This window comes from Cygnus atratus, chromosome 1, assembly GCF_013377495.2.
Source record: "Cygnus atratus isolate AKBS03 ecotype Queensland, Australia chromosome 1, CAtr_DNAZoo_HiC_assembly, whole genome shotgun sequence".
NCBI lineage: Eukaryota > Metazoa > Chordata > Aves > Anseriformes > Anatidae > Cygnus > Cygnus atratus.
In genome coordinates this window covers 39,292,310-39,314,798 of record NC_066362.1, presented here as the reverse complement: position 1 = coordinate 39,314,798, position 22,489 = coordinate 39,292,310, and the positions used below count along the sequence as shown (strand labels likewise).

Below are 22,489 nucleotides of genomic sequence, written 5' to 3'. Positions count from 1 at the left end.
CCTGTGGCCTATAAGCACTGAGCAAGTTAGACAGGAAGTTGAAGAGAGATCAATTTCATTCAGATATATCCATATTGCCCAAGTTGCATTTCTAAACAAAAGTTCTTTTTTCAGGAATTGACTTTCAGTCTTTAGCGTCTACACTTGTCCAAAAGAAAATGCGACAAATATTCTTTAAGAAACTGAAAACAAGGTGAATTTGACATTTTAATCCATGGGCTTCTTGAGGAAAATTTCAGGGGCAAAATTTCAAAACTACAAGATAAAGAACTTAACAGTCTAACTTTCCTCATTCTTTAGAAAGAAAGAGGATTTGGCGTATTACTCTTGTTTTTCCTGATGCAAAAAGCTCTGTGATCATACATCACAGCATCTTTTATTTTTATTTCACAGGTATGAATAACTGCCAACAAAACACATACAGAATGCTGGAATATTGTTCTATTAAAACACCGTTATAGAAAATAAGTTTTGTAGTTTTAGTTTTTGTAACTGATTCACGAAGCTTGTACTGTATCCTTTTTTTTAAATAACTAAGTTGTTTGCAACAGCTTTTCTTCTTATAAAGGCTCATTTTTTATTTTTTCAACTTTATAAATGTCAGTATGATCTAAACAGCAAATGCACTTTATACCAATAACAAAAATATCCAGCAAGCCAAATTCCAGTAACAGTAGGTTTTGCTTCCTCTTCTTACAATCTCTGTAATAAGGTTAAAACATTGACTTCTACTGTAGTCTGCAAAAAAATACATCATGTTTAAATGCTTAACTCATCAAGTGTTCCATCTTGTCACTATTTTTCTTATTATTTAAATATGTCAGTATGGTTATTTTGATTGCAAAGGCCAAAGTTTATGTCTACCTTCTTTTTGATTTAGGGAAAAAATATCGACAGGTGAGTATTTCTCCAGGCACAGCAATATTACCATAGCTAATTCTAATTTATGCAGCACATGTGTCTAATTTCTGAGTTCAAACTATTCGTTTTGCCTGTATTCTGCTAAGACATAAGGATTTCACATGATGGGTGTGTCATTTGCATAACAGTGAATGTTATATTCATTCCACAGAAATCTCAAGCAAATATTCTACATTCCAAATGACTTCTAAAACAAAGTTATTCTGCATTTGTTAAACTGATTATGTGAAGAACAAATGACGGATGATTTGAAGATAAAATTCAGTGTATAAACGTTGTCATCTATGACATTTCACTATGCTAAAATCATACAGGCCTGCCAGATTTCATTGCATTTATAATTAGAACGATTACATTTTAATTCAGGATGTGTTTTTCATAAAGATGAAGAGAATGAGTTTTAATACAGCCAAAGCCAGGTGAAGCCAATATGTTTACCTATACAAGACAAATGTCAGTTCAAATAAAGATTTATTTTTCTATTTCATAATGCAATTATAAACCTAAATTGACATCTAGAAGAAGAGAAAATACTACAAAGGATTCAACCTTCACAGAAGCATAGTAAGCAAAATAACCTGTATACAACAATAAGAGTAAACTTAGGAAGAGGAGAACAGAATACTGTAAATATATATATATATATATGTTTGATTTCATAGTATGTTTTAGCCTAACATCTCTTTCTCATTTTTGTTGTGTTCATGGACTAAATTCAATATTCTGTCCATTTTCAAAAATGGTCCATGTTAAATCATAACTGCTTTAATCCAAAATGTTTTTCAGCAGAGAGACAGTAGTTATTTTAACACTGGCTTATGATAGACATGACCTTATTTCTTTTGTAATAAATTGCAGATTACACTTTTGGAATGCTGTCAGATTATTTCACACCTTGTGATTTTGCTTTATTGGACATCTGATACTTTCATGCATCATTTGGTATTTTTCAGCAGTCCCCGTCTATAACAGAAGCAGGAGTATAACAGGAGAGAAACCTTTCTGTGGAGTTTCAAAATTAATGAAATAAAAAAAAACATACCATGTTCCATCCTGGGTAGAGGTAGTCTGTCCCGACAAATTCAAAATAGTGAGCAAAACCCTCTTTCAACCATACATCCTCCCACCAAACTGGAGTCACAAGGTCACCAAACCACTGCAAAGAAAGTTCAGTTAAAAAAATCTTTAGAAAATCATGTTTGCACACATTTTATTTATACAGAGCAGATTCTTCATGAGTTTTAATTTATACCACCCATTGAAACTCACCAAATCTTTTTTCATATGATAATGAACTAAGCCTTTTTACAGGATGCACATAAGTTACTTAAGTAAAATATTAGAAAAGAACTAGCAGGGGAAAAGAAGCATTGCAGAGAGTATTCACAGCATTAATTTAGTTTTCTAAAGTACTCTCATCTCAGTTTAAGGAACATAGACAATGGAGAGAAAAATGCTTCTACCTCAGGTAAGCCGATTCATCGCCTGGAAACTTCACTATGTATACTGCAAACCTTTAAAACCTGGGAACACAACCTCCCTATCCCAGACCTAAATTTTAGCATTTCTTCCTCTACAAGGCCTGCCTACCTGCTAAGATTTACAATATTACTGATGTTCAATGGCCAGTTTCCTAAGAAAGGCTGTTTTATGCAATCATGCCATCTCTCTCAGCTGCCTCAAAGCAGGCACTTGATGCCACCTAAAAGTGCTCCAGGGTATGTGAGGTACCCACAACAGACCTAGGAAATTTCATACAGGGTTTACTGCCCTGCAGCCTGCATGTGCAGGCTTTCTTAATAGCAACCAGAGATGCAGGGTACCTAAAATAGTAACCAAAAGAATCATACCCAAGCTGACTGCCAGTCACATTCCCCCTCGTAACTCTTGAACTTCCTGACTGACTTCAACTCAATTTAGAGAAAAGGACAGAGATCTCCAAGATAACTAAACTCCTACAAAACTACATGAAGATCAGCAGCTGAAAAGAGAAGGACCTAAAATGAGGGCAAGGCAGGAATCTAGCCATTAGACACTCTGCTCAGTAGCAGTTAACAGGGCAAACAGCTGGGGTGTAGCCATAAACCCGTCACGGCAGAGGACACGAGGTAATCCCTTATAGGGATTTTAGACAGAGACAGGATCATCACTGGAATGAGGACAAAAGTTCACGGGTAATCAGGCTTCACCAATTCCACTGCTCACGGACCACCCTGTCCAAATGACTGGAATGGCCCTGGGCAACCTGGACTATCTTAACACTAGTGGTAAGAGTAGAAACACTCATGTTATTATGAAAACTTATTTCAGTCTCTGTAGAATCTTTTTTTTTATTTCCCAGAAACCAAACCTTGTTTCAGAAAAAAATTCTCTACTTTTTTTTTAATGTAAATAAAAAGAGATTAATTTACAATGAAGAGATAATTTTGAACTCTCATGGAGTTGTAAACTCTGAAAAATAAACTGAAAGGGATCAGCAAATAAGTATTCCAGGGGGAAAGAGACATGTCAGAGCACAGGCTCTGCTGTTGACACTAATGAGAGTGGAGAATGAAGAACCATGGAGCTGGCCAAGTAAGCAGGTTTCTTTTATGATGATTGGCATATTTGAAGGCTTTGTCTGGGATCTCAATGAAAGGTCTTGCTTCTGTGCACATCTTTGTTGAGGGAGAATAGCGCCCAGGGAGGATCAATGCCACAACTAAGATCCTTTGTGAAAATAGGAGCTCCAGAGAACAGACTACAGAAACTGAGATTATCAGATTGCCACACAATGTTCAGTAAATAGGATTTGAAGGAAAAATGAAGCGAAACATGAAAATGAATGTCTGTGACAAGCAATTGAAGAATTTAGGGAGAGAAGATGGACTTGACAAAAGTCATATTCACATGGCAAGTGAAACTAAACTTAATGGACATTCGAACATAATCTAGATGAAGGCTATCAAATTAACCCTCTACAGGACCAAAAAGATAGAGCCTGATTTTAAGACCATTTACTTGAAAAGATAAAGAACTACTGGAAATGCATTCATATACATAAAATGCATTTCCCACAAATTGAAAAGTTAGAGTAACATACTACCAGAGTAATATGAAAGTGCTATTTATACTAGAGTAGGTTGGCTAAATAATTTCTAATGATAAACAGGCTAAACACAATATCACAGTGTTTATTTCTTGAATTACAAGAGGACTGCTGAACAAATATGAAACCAGTAACAGTCAGGGTATGCTACAAGTATTCAGAGAGAGATTTAAAAAATAAAAGTTACAAAGTTCACAATACACATTCTTGTAACTCAAAATAATTAATATAATTATTTTTAAAAATAAAACAGTGAATTATGTTAGATTAAAATACATCTGATTTAAGCAGGAACATCGCTGTTCCCCCTTCTAAGCTGAGAAGTGGAAAATATTAATTTTGTTGTATTCACAATTTATGATGCCACAACAGAGGATTTCTTATATTCCTCTATGAGTTGACTATATTTATTTAGTAATGACACAATTAAAAGTTTTCATTTAATCATCCATTTAATCATCCATCTAAAAGAAAAAAATATTTTTACAGGTATTAAAACAGCATATGATACGAATGTGAAAATGTAGGGAATTTTTCTAAATAGTCTTGAATACTATTATATTTCAGAGTCGGAGCAGAACCGGAGACTTTTTTTTTTCATTTTGGAAAGAAAAATGAATTTAAATGTATTGATTAAAAAAATTGCTCCTTTCCCTCAGATATTGTGTTCATCCTGACACACAGAAGGCTCTTATCCTCATTACAGACACACAGAAAAGGTATTCCTTCCTATATTCTTTCTTTACAGATTATTACAATTTCTTTCTTTACAGATTATTAAAATTTCTTTCTTTACAGATTATTAAAAAAAAATGTGGTTTAGGAATTTTTACCTTTCCCTCTGCATTCATGTGTGTTTAACGTAGATTTTGTGCTCAGGTGGGAGAACTAACAAAAACATCATTCAAATGACTCTTTCTTCAAAGGCTGTAGGTGGAGCTGATCTGTGATATGCAAATAAAATGGATTGCTACTTTAACAGAATTATTTTAATAAATTATGGTAATTATTTGGAGCTATTAACTTATGATGCTATAAATACGTGTGTATCGACTAATATCTCATTTGTGTTCTGGGGCTTGGAGGGAAAACTTTTATGCTGAAACACTCCTTTTGCCAATTATTAATTTTTAATTAAATATATGAAATTGTCTAAAAGAACACTCAAGCTGTAATATCAAGCATTAATAACCTAAAAATTACTAAACTAAAACTGTCTGTGTAACTTTAATAGATCCTTCCTAGAACATGTTCCTAAAATAACAATCTAGTCAAGCATTACAAAGTCTCCTGTGAAGAAATCAGGCATAAAATTCTGTCTTATATGCTTTGTACCTGTATTTTGACAACCACAGAATTTCTTTGTTCTTCTGTGATGCTGTCTTCTCTGTTTGAACACTGCAGTCCACCACTAAAAGCACTCAAGCACTGATGCCCAACAGGTTTGAGAATACCGATTTTACAGTCATATCTAAAGCTAACAATCCCAATTCTTAACATTCACCCAATTCTTCTAATCTTGGGTACACCACTGGTAAAACATTTGCTGTGTTACCCTAAGCAACAAGTGTCTCATATAGGAGAGTTAGGTACTACACTCAGATATGTGCTGTACGTCTCCAAGTTATGGGTTTAAAATCAGGGGGCACTCTGTGATGAAACAGGCAATGATACAGTTTTTTTTTAAAAGGGAAAAAATGTATTTTAGTGGAGTTCCCGTTGCTCTTGAATTTAAAAATAAATAAATAAAAAGTAAAGCTGGAGATGTGGAATGTACTTTTCGCTATGCCAGTAGTGATTTTGCTTAACCTCTGTCATGCAACATGTAAAAATGAATGAAGGGAAGGCATATTCCTGTGCCACCCCAAATTAGCAGACTGTGCTATGCACAGCAAACAAGGATAAAAATGCAGTGAATGATTAAGCAGCAGAGGCAAGACGTCCTGAACCTAACCTGGCCTCAGATCAATACACTTTCAGCTAAGCTAATATCATTTATAGCTCCTTCTCTGTGTCAGCCAGACTTAAAGTTTCCTTGAGAGGCTTATGAGTATGGTAAGATAAAAGCAGAAAACTGGCTAAATAAAGACAATACTGAGTTGGCAGTGTTGATGTTTTATGGCATGTGTTTTGGGAGGGTTTCTCCCCTTAAACTTTATTTGCATATGAATAATCCATATTCTCTGTGACTCAATTCTGCATCTAAAGAGTAGAAACAATATTTCTTCCACTTGAGTATTTTCTATCATGTCTGTTTATCCAGTATGGTACTAAAACAGAAACAGCAGCAACATGAAAATACTAATTACACGAACAGCTCTGGAATTAATATGAACAGGGACACCAAGTAAAACTTCTCATTTGCACTTCTAAGATCACTTAAGAGCACACAGCTACCCTAAAATAAACTCAAAAATGGTTTTCACCCACTTCAATATCCTCTGATATTTCCAGAACAATGTAAAAAAGGCTCAGTGAGAATCTGTTTCAATGAGAAATAGATAAACTTGGCAAGTTACTGATGTGATAACTGTCCACATCTAAAGTATAAATCGCTTTGGAAAGAGAAGAAATTATTAAAGCTGTGCAAAGAATAATTGGAAGTAATTGAATGACTTCAGAAAAACTACAACTTAAGCTGAACGCAAGGAAAAAGTTATTGACCACCAAATTTAATCAGCCATAGAAAAGGTTCTGAGAGAAGTGTCAGAAACCCTGTAATCAGGAACGCTGAACCCAGCACTAGAAAAACACACTACATGGAAGAAGGTAATTCTACCAGGAGCTGGGACTTGATGACCTAATATGTGTTTTCCACACCTGATTCCCAATGCACTGTGATTTTTCTGGCTGAATGGTGCACTACTCTATTGTACTGCACAATAAAGAGCATATAACAAAATAAGATGTTCGCATTGTGAACAAACCAGCAATAACTATCAATAAAAATGTCATGTTTTAGTTGAGGACTTAATATTCATCTACAGATTTAATGTGAAACATGAATATGAACCAAACATTATTATTTCCAGGTTCATCTACCAGAACTCCATTACAAAGGCTCCCTTTTATATGGTACTTTTCATTTGCAGAAAGTGTTAAGAATTTGCATTGCCTTTTAAAGAATACTGTGTAAAGTCACAGATGTAAGCCATGCTGATTACACAGTAGGATTTCATTTGTTTTAACCTGAAGGCTATGATTATGCCTGTTATGAGTGCAAGAAAGGGTTTCCTGGCCCTCTAGCACATTTCTTCAATAAAATTTACCTTCAACTCAATATTACTAGACACTCATAATGTGTTTAGTTGGAGATAAGAAGATGGAAGAATTGTAAATTATAATAATATGAGTTTATTACAAAGTTATCTTATTCATACAAAGATTTCTGTACATATAAAGACTCAATTATCCGTGAGTGAACAGAGGGTTAATACCAAATGTTAAAAAAAATAAAAATAAAGAAGAAAGTATGTGTATATGTGATGGAAGACGGGTAAGATGAGTAAGACTAACAAATTGATTTCAGCCAAAACATTTTTGACATGAACATGAAACTCAGCGTGAATCTGCTGTAGTTCTGCAATAAATCATTTTCTACAGTTATCAATGTGTATAGTCTACACAGCACACTCTGAAGCACAGAATATAGTGGTACAGAAGATAGGCAAGTTGTTCATTGCTACTAATTTTCTTTTTCATCCCCATTCTGACTCCTCCTAGTTTCTGCATTCTAGTGAGGTATCTTACAGGTCCCAGTATTATTTAGACTACAATCACAACAAAGTTGCAGCTGCCTGTGCAAATGAATTTTCAGCTTGGAAAAGTAAAGCATGGTTTCTGACATTAATACCAAATATCTGAACACCTCTAATACCTGATGACATAGCTCATGTACAATGACCATGGTGACATCCAGCAGGTATGATATAGAAGAAATGCTTGGATCTAGCAGTATCCTTTGTTCCACAAAAACACTCAGTCCCCAGTTCTCCATAGCAGCATATGGATGTTTAGGCACAGCTAACAGATCTGGAAATAGAGAAAATATATGTTAACTGCTTGTGGGAGCTACTGTGCTGAAGAGCTATTGTAGGTGAGGCCATAAGCTATAATTAGAAAATATTTTAAATAACATATATGTAAAACCAGAACTGTTAATTTCAGCTGTCTAACAGTATTAGTTATGAAACATTAATAAAATTGTTATTTTTGTTCTTATATCACTATCTGTTCAAACATATGTAATGATTACTACATTACTGCTGTAACACAGTATTTAGTATTTCTAATTGAAATTCTCTATACAGAATCTGGCTTATCTTAAAATACCTGGTTGTCGATTTACTTTTGAGTTTGATACTACTTCTTACGTTTACTCTACCACAATCAATGCAGTAACACAGACTTTTACCAAAAGTATTGTTTATCTTTTCATTAGAGTGACTCCTTTATGAACATCATACAAGTCAAACCGTATGTAAGGATAACATCAAGGGGAACACTGAAGAAATGCTGTTTCATAACAGTCAGAAAGATGGCAAACTGTTCAGAACCACCAGTTCTTGCAAAACAAGGAATCTTTCAGTATGCAATATTGCTAGCAGACATCCTCTGAGGATGGGACTGCTGACGACCACCTCTCAGCTCTACAGGCTGGAACCATGGTGATACATGCAAACTTGGAAGTATTACTTCAGCCTAGTATTCAAAAAGTGATAAAATATTACTTTTTAGAAGGTGGGAAGAAGATGGGAGGTCCTTCAGCTTATTAAAAAATAAAAAATAAAAGAGTGGTGGGGAATTTCTCTCAGTGGCAAGAGGTTCAACAAGACAATATTCCAATGCCTAGCCACATGCTAGAAAAATCTTACTGAAAAAGGCTAAGAAGGAACTCAAATTGACCATCAGCCCAGAGATAAATCTGAACTTACAGTAAATACACACATAAGGAATAAACAAATATGCAGTGCTACTCCATGGCAAAATACCTGAAAGAGCCTAGAAACAGCTTGTATCTCTGTAAGAAGCCCAGTGCAACCCGTGTACAAATCAGCCAGAATTCTGGAAGCTATAATGTCATATCAGCATGGTGCTCCTTTCAGTTGAACTAATTAGCCTGGCCTCTTAATTAATTAGCCTGGCTGTTGCACTCCTTTCATTTGGCTACACTGCTTCAAAGCTAGTTCATTCATAATTAACACAAGTAGATCTAGGTGGTGCTTCACTGTGCGGGATGAATGGTCGCTGGGTTGACTTCTCCACCTGAAGAAGAAAAATCCTGACCTGCTTATAAGCAGCAATGCTATTACAGCAGACACATCTCCTAACTGTCTGTTTGGGCTTGCTGATACATGTGGTAGAATTGGCTTGGAGAACAACCTGACAGCAAGAGCTCTCCTTCAGGATTCACAGGAAGTTGCCACTGAAATATCAGGAATAGATGCAGAACATGGTTATATTCCAGCACTCCCAAAAAGGGCCTGTTGCAAGAAGAAAAATAAAAAATAAAAAAATCACAGGCCTCAAGTGGAGGCACAGAGAGATTCTAGCAGCTACTTCTAAATACAAGCAAACTGAAAATATCCCAACTGCAAACAGATAGATACTACAAAGGGTAAAGAATAAATATGTTATATAAAGGCAGACATTAGAACAAGAACCTAATTAAAGAAAGCAAAGCAAAAATCCAAAGCATGGTGCTCAAGATTAGACATGCCAGCAAATTCAAAATTACATGCTTTCCTTTTCTTCTTCAGTTCAAGCTTGAAACATACTAATTTTTTAGAATAACTACAGTTTGTTGTAACTAACATGAAAAAATTCTGTCTGCTATACAAGGAAGGGATAAGGATAAAAAGAAGAGGACACAAAAGATACTGGATGAAATCACTTAAGTTAATGGCAAATTCTTCATTAATGTTAAACAGTGATCTCTCCTATTCTTACCTCTGAAAAAAAAAAAAAAAGCCATAAGTTTTCCTAGAGTGATTAAACTTTCATTTAAAAAGCATCTTCAGAAGAATACAGAGAGTGACTAATCTACACCAACTAAGTTTTCAGCAATTCCCTCAAATCAGCAAAGTGACACTGAAATAAAACTACGATGAAAGAAAAACTATTTCCTACTTTCACTGGTCCTTTCATTTCCTTTTTCTATTTTGCCTTCATTTTTAGTTTTTTGGTCTTTCTTGCCAGTCGTAACAGACATTTTGTTAGTGTCAGCCAGTAATAAACTGGAATAACTTTAACACCGGGAAACTAGGGTGAGGTCTCATACTACTCAGGAATGGAGTTTGCCTCCACCTAAACACCTTTATAGGCTAATTACAGACTGTCTTTCAGTATTTGTTTCATTGGTATTGGTCTGCTGGTTTAGATGGATGCTTTATAGCACTGACATATCTATAAAACCTTCCAATCTGATGGATGGCTAGCTGCCTTCCAGGTAGACAACAGCAGAGAAATATTCTAAATCACTTTCTTCCAGCACAGACCCGTTGATTTGCAAGCCTTGAAATTCCTCTCATGCATCAGCTAATGCACTATAATGCCAAAGAGGAGACTTTCTTAATCTCCAGAAACTGACAGATTGGACTCTGAACATTCTTGTTATTACAAAATGAGAAATCCTTTCCTTCTCATTGTTCATGTCTAAACTCAGAATCTCCAGTCTTAGTGTTAATTTAGAAACAAAATTCTTCAGTGGTTGATCTTGATTGCTCCCCAGATTTCTACCACTTTTAAACAAAATCCCAAACACACCTGGCTTTGTGATAAAAGACACAAGAATCTATAGTGTTCTCTGGGGAGTCAAAATGTTTGATTTCAGAGGAATGATGTTTGATGTTCAAGCCTCAGCAAAAGAATTTTTATTTCTCTCTGTTTATTATACCATTGGAGAGCTGAGGAAGGTATCTGATGCTCCTGCAGGTTACAGCCATTAAGGTTTTAGAGTAATTTTTGAGGACCAAGGTGCAAAAGGAGGGGGTGATAATGCATGTTTTGATAGAAATATCATTCACGACATTGTACTGCTCAAAAGCGTTCTGCATTAGCTGCAAAAATGTGAACTACTGAGTGTATAACAGCTTGTGTGCTTGCTGCATCCAATTACTCTGCACACTATTTAATTAAATTCTTTGTAAAGCACTTGTGAATGTTTGATTATGTAGATATTGCTGGGGAAATAGAAGTGCTTGTTATTGCTTGCAGAGAATAATATCCTCATATATCATAAAACCGTTACTTGAGATTTCCTGATACAGCAGTGCAGAGAGTTCCTATGTACCACTGGAATAATAGAGGGTTTCCACCTCTTGGCCTTCACGAAGACTAAATTCACGACTATGAAGTAAAAACTATACAGCTAAAATAAAATCACCAGAAAAGCCATCAAAACAAAAAGGTGTTGGAACTTTAAACTAATATACAATACTGATACAATTATTCAAATATATTTGGATATTTCTGAAATCTGTTCCTCTGCGAATCTCATTTTTCAACATTTCAGGTTTAAAAAAAACTGTACATAGCTCAACAGCTTCTTTTACTTCCAAACATTTAATTAAGGAATCATAACTATGTGAGCTTACATCAAAATATAATTGCCTGACATTATTAGCGAGTATCATCATAGTGCAAAACAGAAACTAGCAATTCAACACCTAACTTGGTAACAAAGAGAATTCACATTCACTTTCAGTCTGTTTAATTTAGAATCTATGTAATTTGAAAAAAATTACATGGTTTTTCTCTTTTCCCACTTGGTTATAGTATTTTCCAGAAACCCTCAAAAAATTCCCAAACTATGCAACTGGGAACATCATTCTTGCTTTAAATGAGAGCGGGATTAGAACTGAATGGGATTAAATGCAAAAGGTCAAATTATTTCATTTAGAGTACACTGAATTTGGGGTTCCTTCCCCCACTTTCTTTACCATCTTACTCATTTACAAACATGAAAGCTCCTTTTCCACCACTATCATTCCGCTACGTTTAACTACCTCCATTTTAACAGTTTGAAGTCTAATGGGGATACTGGCATAACAGACACACTTCCTTACTATACATACAAATATGAGGATGTGTATAAACACAGACAGACAGACATCCACATACATGAACACATTTACTAATAGATGTACTGTAATTTTGTTTTAGCTGCTGGTTGAAATATAACTAAGGGATAGATTCTGCAGGACATACAACAGCATTAAATTTCTCATACTCAAGGCAGAAGGTAAAAAAGCACCTACTGGGAAAAAAAAAAAAAAAGTAACTACATGTTTGAAAAAAGTTGGCAAATTTTCTCTGTTATCATATATGATCGGTATCCCAAATAAATCTAAGAGCTCTGAAACACTGCAACTTTAAATGAGAATATACAGCAAGAAACAATTTTCTGACAAGCATCTTTACACATATATTTTCCTTAATAAAATCAGGAGGCACACAAAGATAAACTGTTCACTCTGAACTCCACGTTTTTCCCTTCTAATCCCTATATTTATTACCAAAAAATGACACTAAAAATAATTTGAATTTACCTATGTGCATCTCAAACATTACTTTCATGCCTTTCTTCAGAGAGGCCTTCTTCAAGATTTCAGATGTAGATTTCTTGATACTAGGTATTTCAATTTTTTGGCTCAATTTTCAATTTTTTTCTCAATTAAGAGAAAGTATATCTAATATCAGTTTATTTTTATCTTGACAAATGGAAACCTGAAGTACGGTTTGGCCCTTTCTTAATACTGTGTAATGCAATCAATAGATCTATTAAATCTCCCTAAAGGTCTTGTGCAACGTACTAAATGAATGCTGTTGTACAAAAATAAGAACTATTTACTAAAAGGGTTTATATTTCTGCCATTTAGATTCTTTAATCAAAGCCATTTCTTTTATTAATAGTAAGTAGAATATGCTTTTATGAAACAGAATACTACTCAATGATTTATGTAGACAAAAATGTTTTTGTGACATTTATGGCACAACAAGTGGCAGCCTGGCTTAAAAACCATTACACCAAACAGTAGATATTAAAAGGAAATTTTCACATGCGTTACTCAGAAAGAACTCATGATAATAGCCCTTATAAGAAATATTGAAATTAGCTACTGAAAAGTGTTATTTTCTGCACTGTTTTCTTGGCATATGACTGAGAGGGTCATGCTGGAAAAATCAAGTTTTCCTTATATATACTTTCACCCTTTCTTTAAAAGGACTTTGAGGGAAAAAAAAAAAAAGTCATCCCAGGGCTAGATGAAATCTCCCTGAAGCCAACGGGAAGGTCTCCAGCTGACTTCAACTGCAGAACAAAACACAACTAATGGATTTGAATGTGTAGTTTGAGACACTTTTAGGAGGCTGATTTCATACTAAGTACGTTTCCTGCAAACTAAACCACTTTCACTGTCTCTATATGGGCACTTAGGAACTAGGCACCCTAAATTAGCTGTCTTTTTAACTATTATTTTTATTTAAACTACCACTCAGTAGTATTCTTATACCTTCTCTTACTATATGTGAAATATTCAAACACACCAAATTCACAAACCACCTGATGACACTCACATGGGAACACTTCGACTAACATTTCTGTTTACCTAAATGCTTTTTCTGGCACCCATCAGTTTTTATCTCTGGGGCTACACCACTGATGACCTTCTACAAATCTGACACTTACCAGCCCACATGGATGTCAGCCTGCAGAGTTAATTCAAAGGTCTAAAACTGTTTGCCATTATTTCAGTCAAATCAAATGGCTTGTTGCAGACCCTGAAGAGAAATCACTGACACACAGCAGTTTATTGCTGTTTTTTTTATTGCTTCTTATTGCTGTACAAAGTATTACTTAACATTAACTGACATAAACAATGGATGGATTTTCCAGAGTGGTTGATATGAATAGCAGATGTTTAATGCAATGTGAATACTGAAGGTTCCAAGAGGGAAAAAATATGTGGGAGAGAAGGAAAGAATAGGCAGCAATATAAAAAGAAAAACTGTTATTTTTTCAAGCAATGGAGCCTTGACACTGGGTAATGGCTAGTTTACAGTTTAAGAAAATAAAATAGAAACACGTTGATTTTATTTGACATGCATATTATTAAATTGCTTTCAATTTTCATAACCCCAATTTATAGATCATTGCTTTGTTATTTCAAGGTGTATCAAATGGTTCAATGTTGAAATGAAAAATGAATGCAATGGCCCATTGAGACTGAATTATGTATCATCTTGGTTGTATCGATCTCTACATGAATAGTGCCTTTCTTTTAAATAATACCTGGACAGATCATTATGAATTGCTGCACAAAAACAAACAAGGACAAAAAATCTTTCACAAAGTTTCTAGTAAGGAAAAACACAATGGTGTCTTATATAACCTTTTTTTTTTTTCCCCGGCCGTCGGTCAGATATGGGTATTCTAAACTCTTCTCAGACATACACTGGAGAAGAGTTACGCAGAACAAACAGAGACATGGGCTGAAATAAACTATTTTCTAAGTCACAATGCTAGTACAATATATATACCACATATGAACAGACAAAATACATTCCTATTCTCAACACCAAAATATTTGGAGAGAGGAAAAAAAAAGAAATATTTCTGTTGCCTTCATATATACCATTTCTAACGTAAATACTAAAAGCATTGACATGATGGAAAATTGCCAACAGCCATTTTCCTAACACCACAGTTAATAGAGCATGAGGACTCTATAGCTGAAAACAACACACTGCTGATTACTGAACACTTCCAAAATGAATACTGCTGCAAAGAAAATGATCAAGTGCCATAGCTGTATTCCTGTCACTGCAAAACCAAGGTGCAAGCACACAGAAAACTCCAGAAATCCATACTACTTAAGAATTATAACAATGAGGTAAAATAAATCTTTTCATCTGCCTTAAACGACATAAAACTGATTTGCATCACAGTAGTAAAGACATGAATGTTTTCACTAGTAACACGCTGTATATCCAGTTTATTTCTCATGTTTGCTTTAAAGTGAGATGATATTCATAGGCAATAGGCACATTTTAATAGAAAAAGTAGAAATAGGAATTTGGGGAAGACATGCAGGTGTATTGCATTACCATTTTCTCAAAAATATGTATCACAATATTCCACTTGGAGACAAAATTACAGTATAGCTGGCCATACGCACTGTATCTGAAGGCAATGTTTTTGTGGATAATGTGTATCATTTCTCTTCTTCTCTCCTCCAGAGGAAGATGAAGAAATAAGAATGGACTGTCCTGGAACAAAAACTCACTACTTATCAAGGATAGGTCCTGAGATACTGATTTTGGTCTTGCTGCGTATCCTAAGCTCTAAAATAAAATTTGTCTTACATTCTTACACAAATTCTTTAGATAATATTTCATCAGGATAAATTCTCACTATCTTAATAAAAATATTTGCTGTCCTCTTGCTGATTTGTTAGTATAAGAGTTAAAGACATAGCTAGAACACATTTCTTATAAAATCCAGCATGGATGAGCATGCATCTGCTTACCCTAAGTCTTGTGGCAGAATCCACATTCACTGTTATAAATGGCTCAAAGGAACAACGTGATGAACTCGTGGGACCCAAATGTGAAAGTCAAAGCTGAATTTCTTGGTACATTTAGATATCCTGGATGTATTTAACTAAGCAAATTTACTCATTCATTTTGTTCCAAATCAGCATGGACGCAGGCTGCCAGCAACGTGCTGTGTGCACTGTTACCCATGGCACGTGCAAACTCACAATAAGAAGTAGGAGTGCAACATCGTGACAGAAAAAGAACAACCTTCTCTACATAGTTTGGCTGGTTTTCCCACAGCCCTTGCAGTGCTAGGACCCGAACCTCAAGGAAACATAGCTTCCCTGATGGAGGAAGGCAAAGAAATTAGCAGGGTGGAAAAGTAGAGTAGCTGAAACCTCCATCAAGGCTGAAAATCTAAGTGCTGAAAACAATGGGAAGAGATTTAAATAGCACTTCAGTCTGCACCTGGAAGCGATAGGTACTAGTGAAGAGAAAGACAACAGTAAAAAGTAGCCTTATTTCTGACAGTTGTGGTTTCAGATACACTTGATGTGTTTAACAGTTTCAATTAACTCAAAGAATAGAACCAAAACACAAAAATGTATTACAAAAAAATGGAAGGATACTGCGATCGATACAAAAATAAAACTCTAGAAGTTTTTAATCTGAAGTTACAAAAGAAAGCACACTGTAGAGAAGCTGGTGACTGATACAAACTGAACTGTGCTAATGAAGTGTGGCAAGGAGCTAATAACAGCTGAGAACAGAAGAGGTTGTGACAGACTGCGACAAGGACTTCAAAGACAGACTACCGGGAGACTCAGAAATAAGGAAAAGCAGAGCCTGCCATCAACAGGAGCCATCCAGCCCAGAATAAAGTATATAGAGATTAGACAGATCTCTGACACAGTGAATAAGATTGATAATCCAATATCCCACCAGAAGAGAAACCAGAGACAGAAAATCATACAGAGCTCAGAGAGAACATCAGAGCTGCACACACAGTGACAGACAGTCCAGACAAGTGAGACTAGTGATTGGTGCAGGGGAAGAAATATTGGAAAGGTGATGGATTAAATCACTTCATCGATGGAGTGAGTGTGTGCTATTGACAAAGGGGATGATGATGGCAACACCAACTCCTAATAGCATTTCCTGGGTACCTTTACGATACACAAATTCCCTACGGTATGGAATTGCTATACTTCTGCATGAAATATGCCTTGTAAATTTCCTCAAATCACACTTAAGTCAAATTTAGGTCAAAAGCAGGTAACATTTTTTGATAATTTTCAAAACAGACAACACTGTAATGAATGCTTATGAAAGTTGCCACCAAATAAAAGATGAAATCTATGCTTAATGCATTTACTGTAATCTATACTCAGTTGGCACCAACAAGCAGACAATTGTGGTTCCGATCCTTGTGCATACCTTATGTTTCATGTTTTCCCTAACACTGAAAAATTATTCAGAAGCCCTGGTCTGAGAATTCAGCTGCAGGAGATGAACTTCTCACAGAGCACTTCCAGGTGCTCTCCTCTTGTCACTCTGAGATCTTCACATTCCTGCATCTTCCTTGGTTAAACCACAACAGGCTTTCAGCCAATCTCACCTTTGAAAAGTTTCTGGGATCTAAACAGACTTAATCTTTCATTCTAACTCCTTCTATTTCCCCCATTTCCAAGACACAGTCTGTCCATTCTCCTTAAATGTACTTGTTCCTCAGATATGCAAATATCTGTTTGATAGACTAGAAATTACCTTCCATTCTAAACTGGCTGGTAAGCAGCTTCTTACTTCAACAACTTCAATGAGGGGATAAAAACATTTCCCCCTCCCTTTGGGAATTCATTTGCATTTTTCAGTGTATAATGCAACTTCCACTGGAGCTTACATTCCATATCAATCTCTATCTACATTATTCAAAGATCTAAATAGAATAAAATGTATGCAGCTCATTACTGACTACTAAGAGTCCCCATATACAAACAGTTATGAAGCACTTTGGGGACAGCAGTGGGTTTGTAGCGACTGATCCCCACTGCAACCTCATTGCCCTTGAAATCAGACAGCACAGGAAGAAAACTGCAGGATCTAACAAGTAAGACAACATAAAATATGGTTTCTTCCCTTACTTCTATATAAGCAAGAAGCCGTGTAAAAAATGGAACTTTTCTTACTGCCTATAAGGAGAGATACTTTGAAAGACCATTGATATTAAATATTTCTATTAGATGAATACGCAAAATTCTGGCAGATGCCATTTGAAAAGGTTATTCATTTATCTTGTAATGGCTTAGACAGGGTATCAAGTTTTACAGATTAACACTTCAAATGGCTTTACGTGGAAATGGGAATTAAATTTAAAATGCAGGAGAGCAGCATTCTTACCAAGGGTTTAATAAAACAATGCTAAGCATGATATAGGCATGAAAAACAAAATAATCCTGTGTTCACTTAAAATGCACCAATTTATTAGCTAAAGTACTATCAGAAACATTAGTGACATCTCAAACTTCCACCATAATGATTGCTAAAAAAGGATCACAGCACTATTAAATCTGTTACGGAAGCAAAAAGCATGTTTGAACAAGGCTGCAAGTGGAGCGGGGTCTCCCTTCTTCACTCATCTATAGACTCTTTCTTCCCAGCAACTTCATTTTCCCAGGGCTGAGCCCTCACCAACAGGAACTCCACTCCAAGCTAAAGACTTCAGCACAAGTTGGTAGCACAGTTTGTGGCCATGGTCCTCTTGTTTTGACCTCTCTCTTCTAGCACAATCCTTCAGCCTAACATTCCCTTTTGGGGAACTGATTCCAGATGCACGAACACAATATTGCTCAGCTCTTGACAGGGAAACAGACTTGGAGGGAGGTCAAGCCAGGCACAACTATAAAGAGCCAGATATAAGACCACTATAAAAAATAAAGCAATATTTAGCTTTGACATCTAATAATCTGTAATGCAGAACTACCTATATTTGGAGTTATAATACAGCCATTCAGTTGATGTATCACCCATTGCTGCTATTTACAGGGTACAAATTAAACACATTTCTGCAGTCAGTATGTCCTTCTTGATTTCTGAACTAATAAATTTCACCCTCTCATATTTAGTTCTTCAATATAAATTGAAACAGGAGAGTCAGCTTTCCATTTTTTTCGGCTCCAAGTTAAACAAGTCATTGAACTAAACTAAACACAAATAAAACTTTATTTTTTTCCAGCACCACAAGAAGATATAACTACTTACCCAAAACTGATAGAGCATTTCTACAATCTCTAATTTATGGGTTTTAGAAAATTGCCTTTCCAAGTTTAGTCGTCTGATATTCTTTACAAGTTCAACTACAACAGTAAGCTGTTAATATAGTATAATAATTAATATTACTTCTAATTTAAGTTAGCATGAAAGAACGCAGGTCAGTCAGGCCTCCAAAAATCCACTACAACTTACAATCAGAATTCAAATTTCAAGAAAGAGTACTTTATGTTTGAAATCTGATTTTAACTCTGAAAACTTTACATTACAGCATTTTTTTTCACTTTTATTGTATTTTTGCTATAAAACATCTTTCTGTTACTGTGCATGTTTTAGTCAGAATGCTACTTTGGACAGTCAACAAGGACCTTCTGTAAGGTCCAAAAGAAATTATTTTTTTCTATACTCAACAATTATAAGAACTGCAGACAAAGCAGCTATTGCTACTTCAGTATTTTGCGTTTCCCAAATTTCAAAGTGATAAACAAAGAGCTTGAGAAGGTAGCTTGGAACACCAGAAAAGCACTAGCATGAGCTACAAAAGACTGAATTGCTTTTGAAGAAACAAAGATTCAGTGGTGATGGAAATGAAAGATACCATGCCAGAGCACAAAGAAATGCAGCAGGAAAATGTGCAGAAGGCTTGAGAGACCTGGGTGAAAGAGATGAGAAACAGATGGGCAAAATGAGAAACCAGACAATGAAATGATAAAATCTGGCTGGGACATCTGATCAGTAAGGACTTGGAAGGTGAGGAAATTTTGCCAAAGGGACTACAAATACAAGCAGGAGATGAAGAGGGGGCAAGTGAATGCATAAAGAGAATAGAGGCTTAAGTTTGAATACATGATTTAATTGCACCTAAAAACACCTTGTTAGGACACATTTGCGTTTCCTCACACTCATTCCAATAAGGTTTTCCGTATCTTCAATGCATAGAACAAGAGGAAACCTAAAACCTGTGAAAAATCACATCTTTTCCACTGCTCAAGCACAAAGAGTTGAAGGAGCTGAAGGTTTATGAGGTATTGAAATAACTTGCTTCAGCAACTGCTTGATTATTAATAAGAGATGCCAACACTTTAGACATTCCTGCATTCTGCCTTTCTTAAGAGCTTTATGTAGCCACAACAGCTGCAGGGCAGTTTTCGGGAACTCTGGGAATCAGTAACACCTTGGAATGACAGTATTACTGAAGGAACAGCTTTACATGGTGAAGTTGTATTTGAGAGCAAATTACCTGTATAGAAAAGGTAGTGACAAAGAAAATGCAATGACCACATATGCATCAAAGATGTTGAAGGAAAAGCTGGCAAATAAGACTGACTAGCAAAAGAAGGCATAAAAAAATAAATGTGAGTAAAATGAAGGTAAAGCAGACGGAAACTCAGTGAGACCATCAACAACTACCAAACAACAAAAGCTGAGAACCCTCCTGATCAGTCCTTTTATTAGCAACAAGAAAGACATTAAAATAGGTGTGGCATGTTATTCTCCTAAGGGAGCATTACTTGTCAAAATACAATCTTGTCTACATCTGATGTCATACCACTGAGTTACAAAGTCTTGGAGAAAAATGTCCGCTCTCAACAGTAGTAGCCCACTGAATACATAAACTTTTCCAATTATACAGAAATCACAATGGTTTCTCTGAGTAGAATTTCATTCCCTGCATCATAGATTTAAACATTAAAGTTATATTAAAGTTATATTAAAGAAGCATAAAAAAATTAGGTTCACAAACCTCATCTAAACTTGATAACCTATGAATAATTTACATTAAAATAATATAACTTCATTTTAAAGTGTTTCCTTTATGAAGATGTTTTTCTTTCAGAATCATAATTTTTCCATACCATCTTGCTTCATTATTATTTATAGAAAAAACAGTTTCTGATCATTCCACTTAAAAGACAAAGAATTCAATTAAAGATTTTGCTGCATCAGTAATGTTTGACTATCAGTAATGAAGAGTATGAAAGAGCACAGAGGCCTTTCTTTTCAGAAAATATAAGAATGACTTGCACAACAAAAGTATTGCAAAATCTATTAGGGAAGAGAGAGAATAACTTGCTACATCTTCAACAAAATGACAGTAAGCACGTCATTGCCCTTTTACAGTGTGACCCCAAGTCTTTCCATGAGAGTCACAAAGGCAAGTGTTCAAACAGGCGTAATCTCTGGGAGGCCACATACATTCTCATGCAGCCATTATATTATATTATGGAGACAATTTATCACAAAAATATTCTGACCACGGTATCGCTATTAGTGCTAAGGCTCTTCTGAAACTACAAATTCCATCTGTCAGCACAACTGCAGCCCATTTTGACATCAGATATACAGAAGAAGAATTAAAATAGAATTAAAAACATAATAACAGAAAGCCACCATAGATATATGAAAATAAAGTTTAAGAACTTAAATAGAAGAGTCTTTCTCCCTGTCTTGCTTGAATTTACTAGTGTATTGGCACTAGTACCAAAGGAAGGAAGTACATAGTTAGGAAGAACATGGTAAACTATAGGGGAGAAGCCAATGTTATCTCACAGTTATTCAAAAACTGGGAATCTCAAAGATGTAAAGAAAACAAGAGGAAGGAGAACTGGGAGGACGGATATAGGAGAAAGACTCACTCACATGCTATCATATGATTCCCTCATCATATCTTCCAATTTTAGTCCTACTGTTTCACAAATGCCTTAACATATCGGACTTGTGCCAAACATTCCCCAGAAAAGCGCTGAGATTAAGACAAGAAGTAGCTGAGATAACTCAATACCTAAAAGCCACAATGAGTCTTGCATAAAACACAAATTCACTCCATAATACTAAGGAAAAGAGTGAACGTAACATAGGCAAGAAACTGTTGGTTTGACATTTGGTGGGTTTTGAGATTTATTTATTTTTTTTACTGGAGGAAATATTAACTACAGTAATTTATCTTGAATTAACATGAAGACCAGGCACAAAAGAACAACTGGTCTGGGATGAGGATTTTATAACCCTTGAATCATGTGCTTCCTAGTCCCTTTTCAATGCTGGAACAGTGTATAACAGCGTTGGTTCAAATGTAATTCAGATTTAATAGAACTAAGGACTTGCTTAAAGCAAACGATTAAGTATGTGGAAGATCAAAGCCTAGCACTTCACTAGGAACACAAATGAGAGAAACAAAGGAGGATGAAGAAAAACAAAGGGCAATTGGGGGATTCTGTCTTGGTGCAAGCATTACAAATACCCTGTTTTAAATGGAACAATGATATTGGTGGAGGAGCTATCTCCTTATCTCAGTTTTACTTGATGAAAGGCTTCTTATAGTATCTCTATAGGAAGACAATTTAGTTTGGTTTGTTTTTTATGGTATTATTTATACACTTCCAAAGGAGATATTTTACTGTTAAAGCCAATTTTGTTCTCTCTCATTTAGCAAACATTGATTTTTTTTGCCTCCGTCTGCATTTCAGATAGAGCTAAAACAAGCAGGGTTGGTTTTGTTTAATACTTTCAAAGGTGCTGAACCTCCTCTGGCTATCTGGCATAAAAATCCACAACTGAGACTAGTTCTTTATGGATATTCCTTTTTTTTTTTCTTTAATTCTTCAATGCTTCAATACCTGTTTAAAAGAAGTGCAATACATTCTTCTTCAAAGATGACAGATAAGGCACTGCACT

At 35.3% G+C, this 22,489-nt stretch overlaps 1 protein-coding gene across 1 annotated transcript in view; it reads right to left on the bottom strand.

Moving 5' to 3' along the window:
- TRHDE (thyrotropin releasing hormone degrading enzyme) overlaps nucleotides 1-22,489 on the bottom strand; it is a 203,504-nt gene that overhangs the window by 111,058 nt on the left and 69,957 nt on the right. Inside the window, exons 4-5 of the mRNA XM_035544377.1 lie at nucleotides 7,887-8,041; nucleotides 1,964-2,077 (exon numbers count right to left, since the gene is read on the bottom strand). Of these exons, the coding sequence (XP_035400270.1) occupies nucleotides 1,964-2,077; nucleotides 7,887-8,041 (269 nt within the window). The remainder of the gene's footprint in view (nucleotides 1-1,963; nucleotides 2,078-7,886; nucleotides 8,042-22,489) is intronic.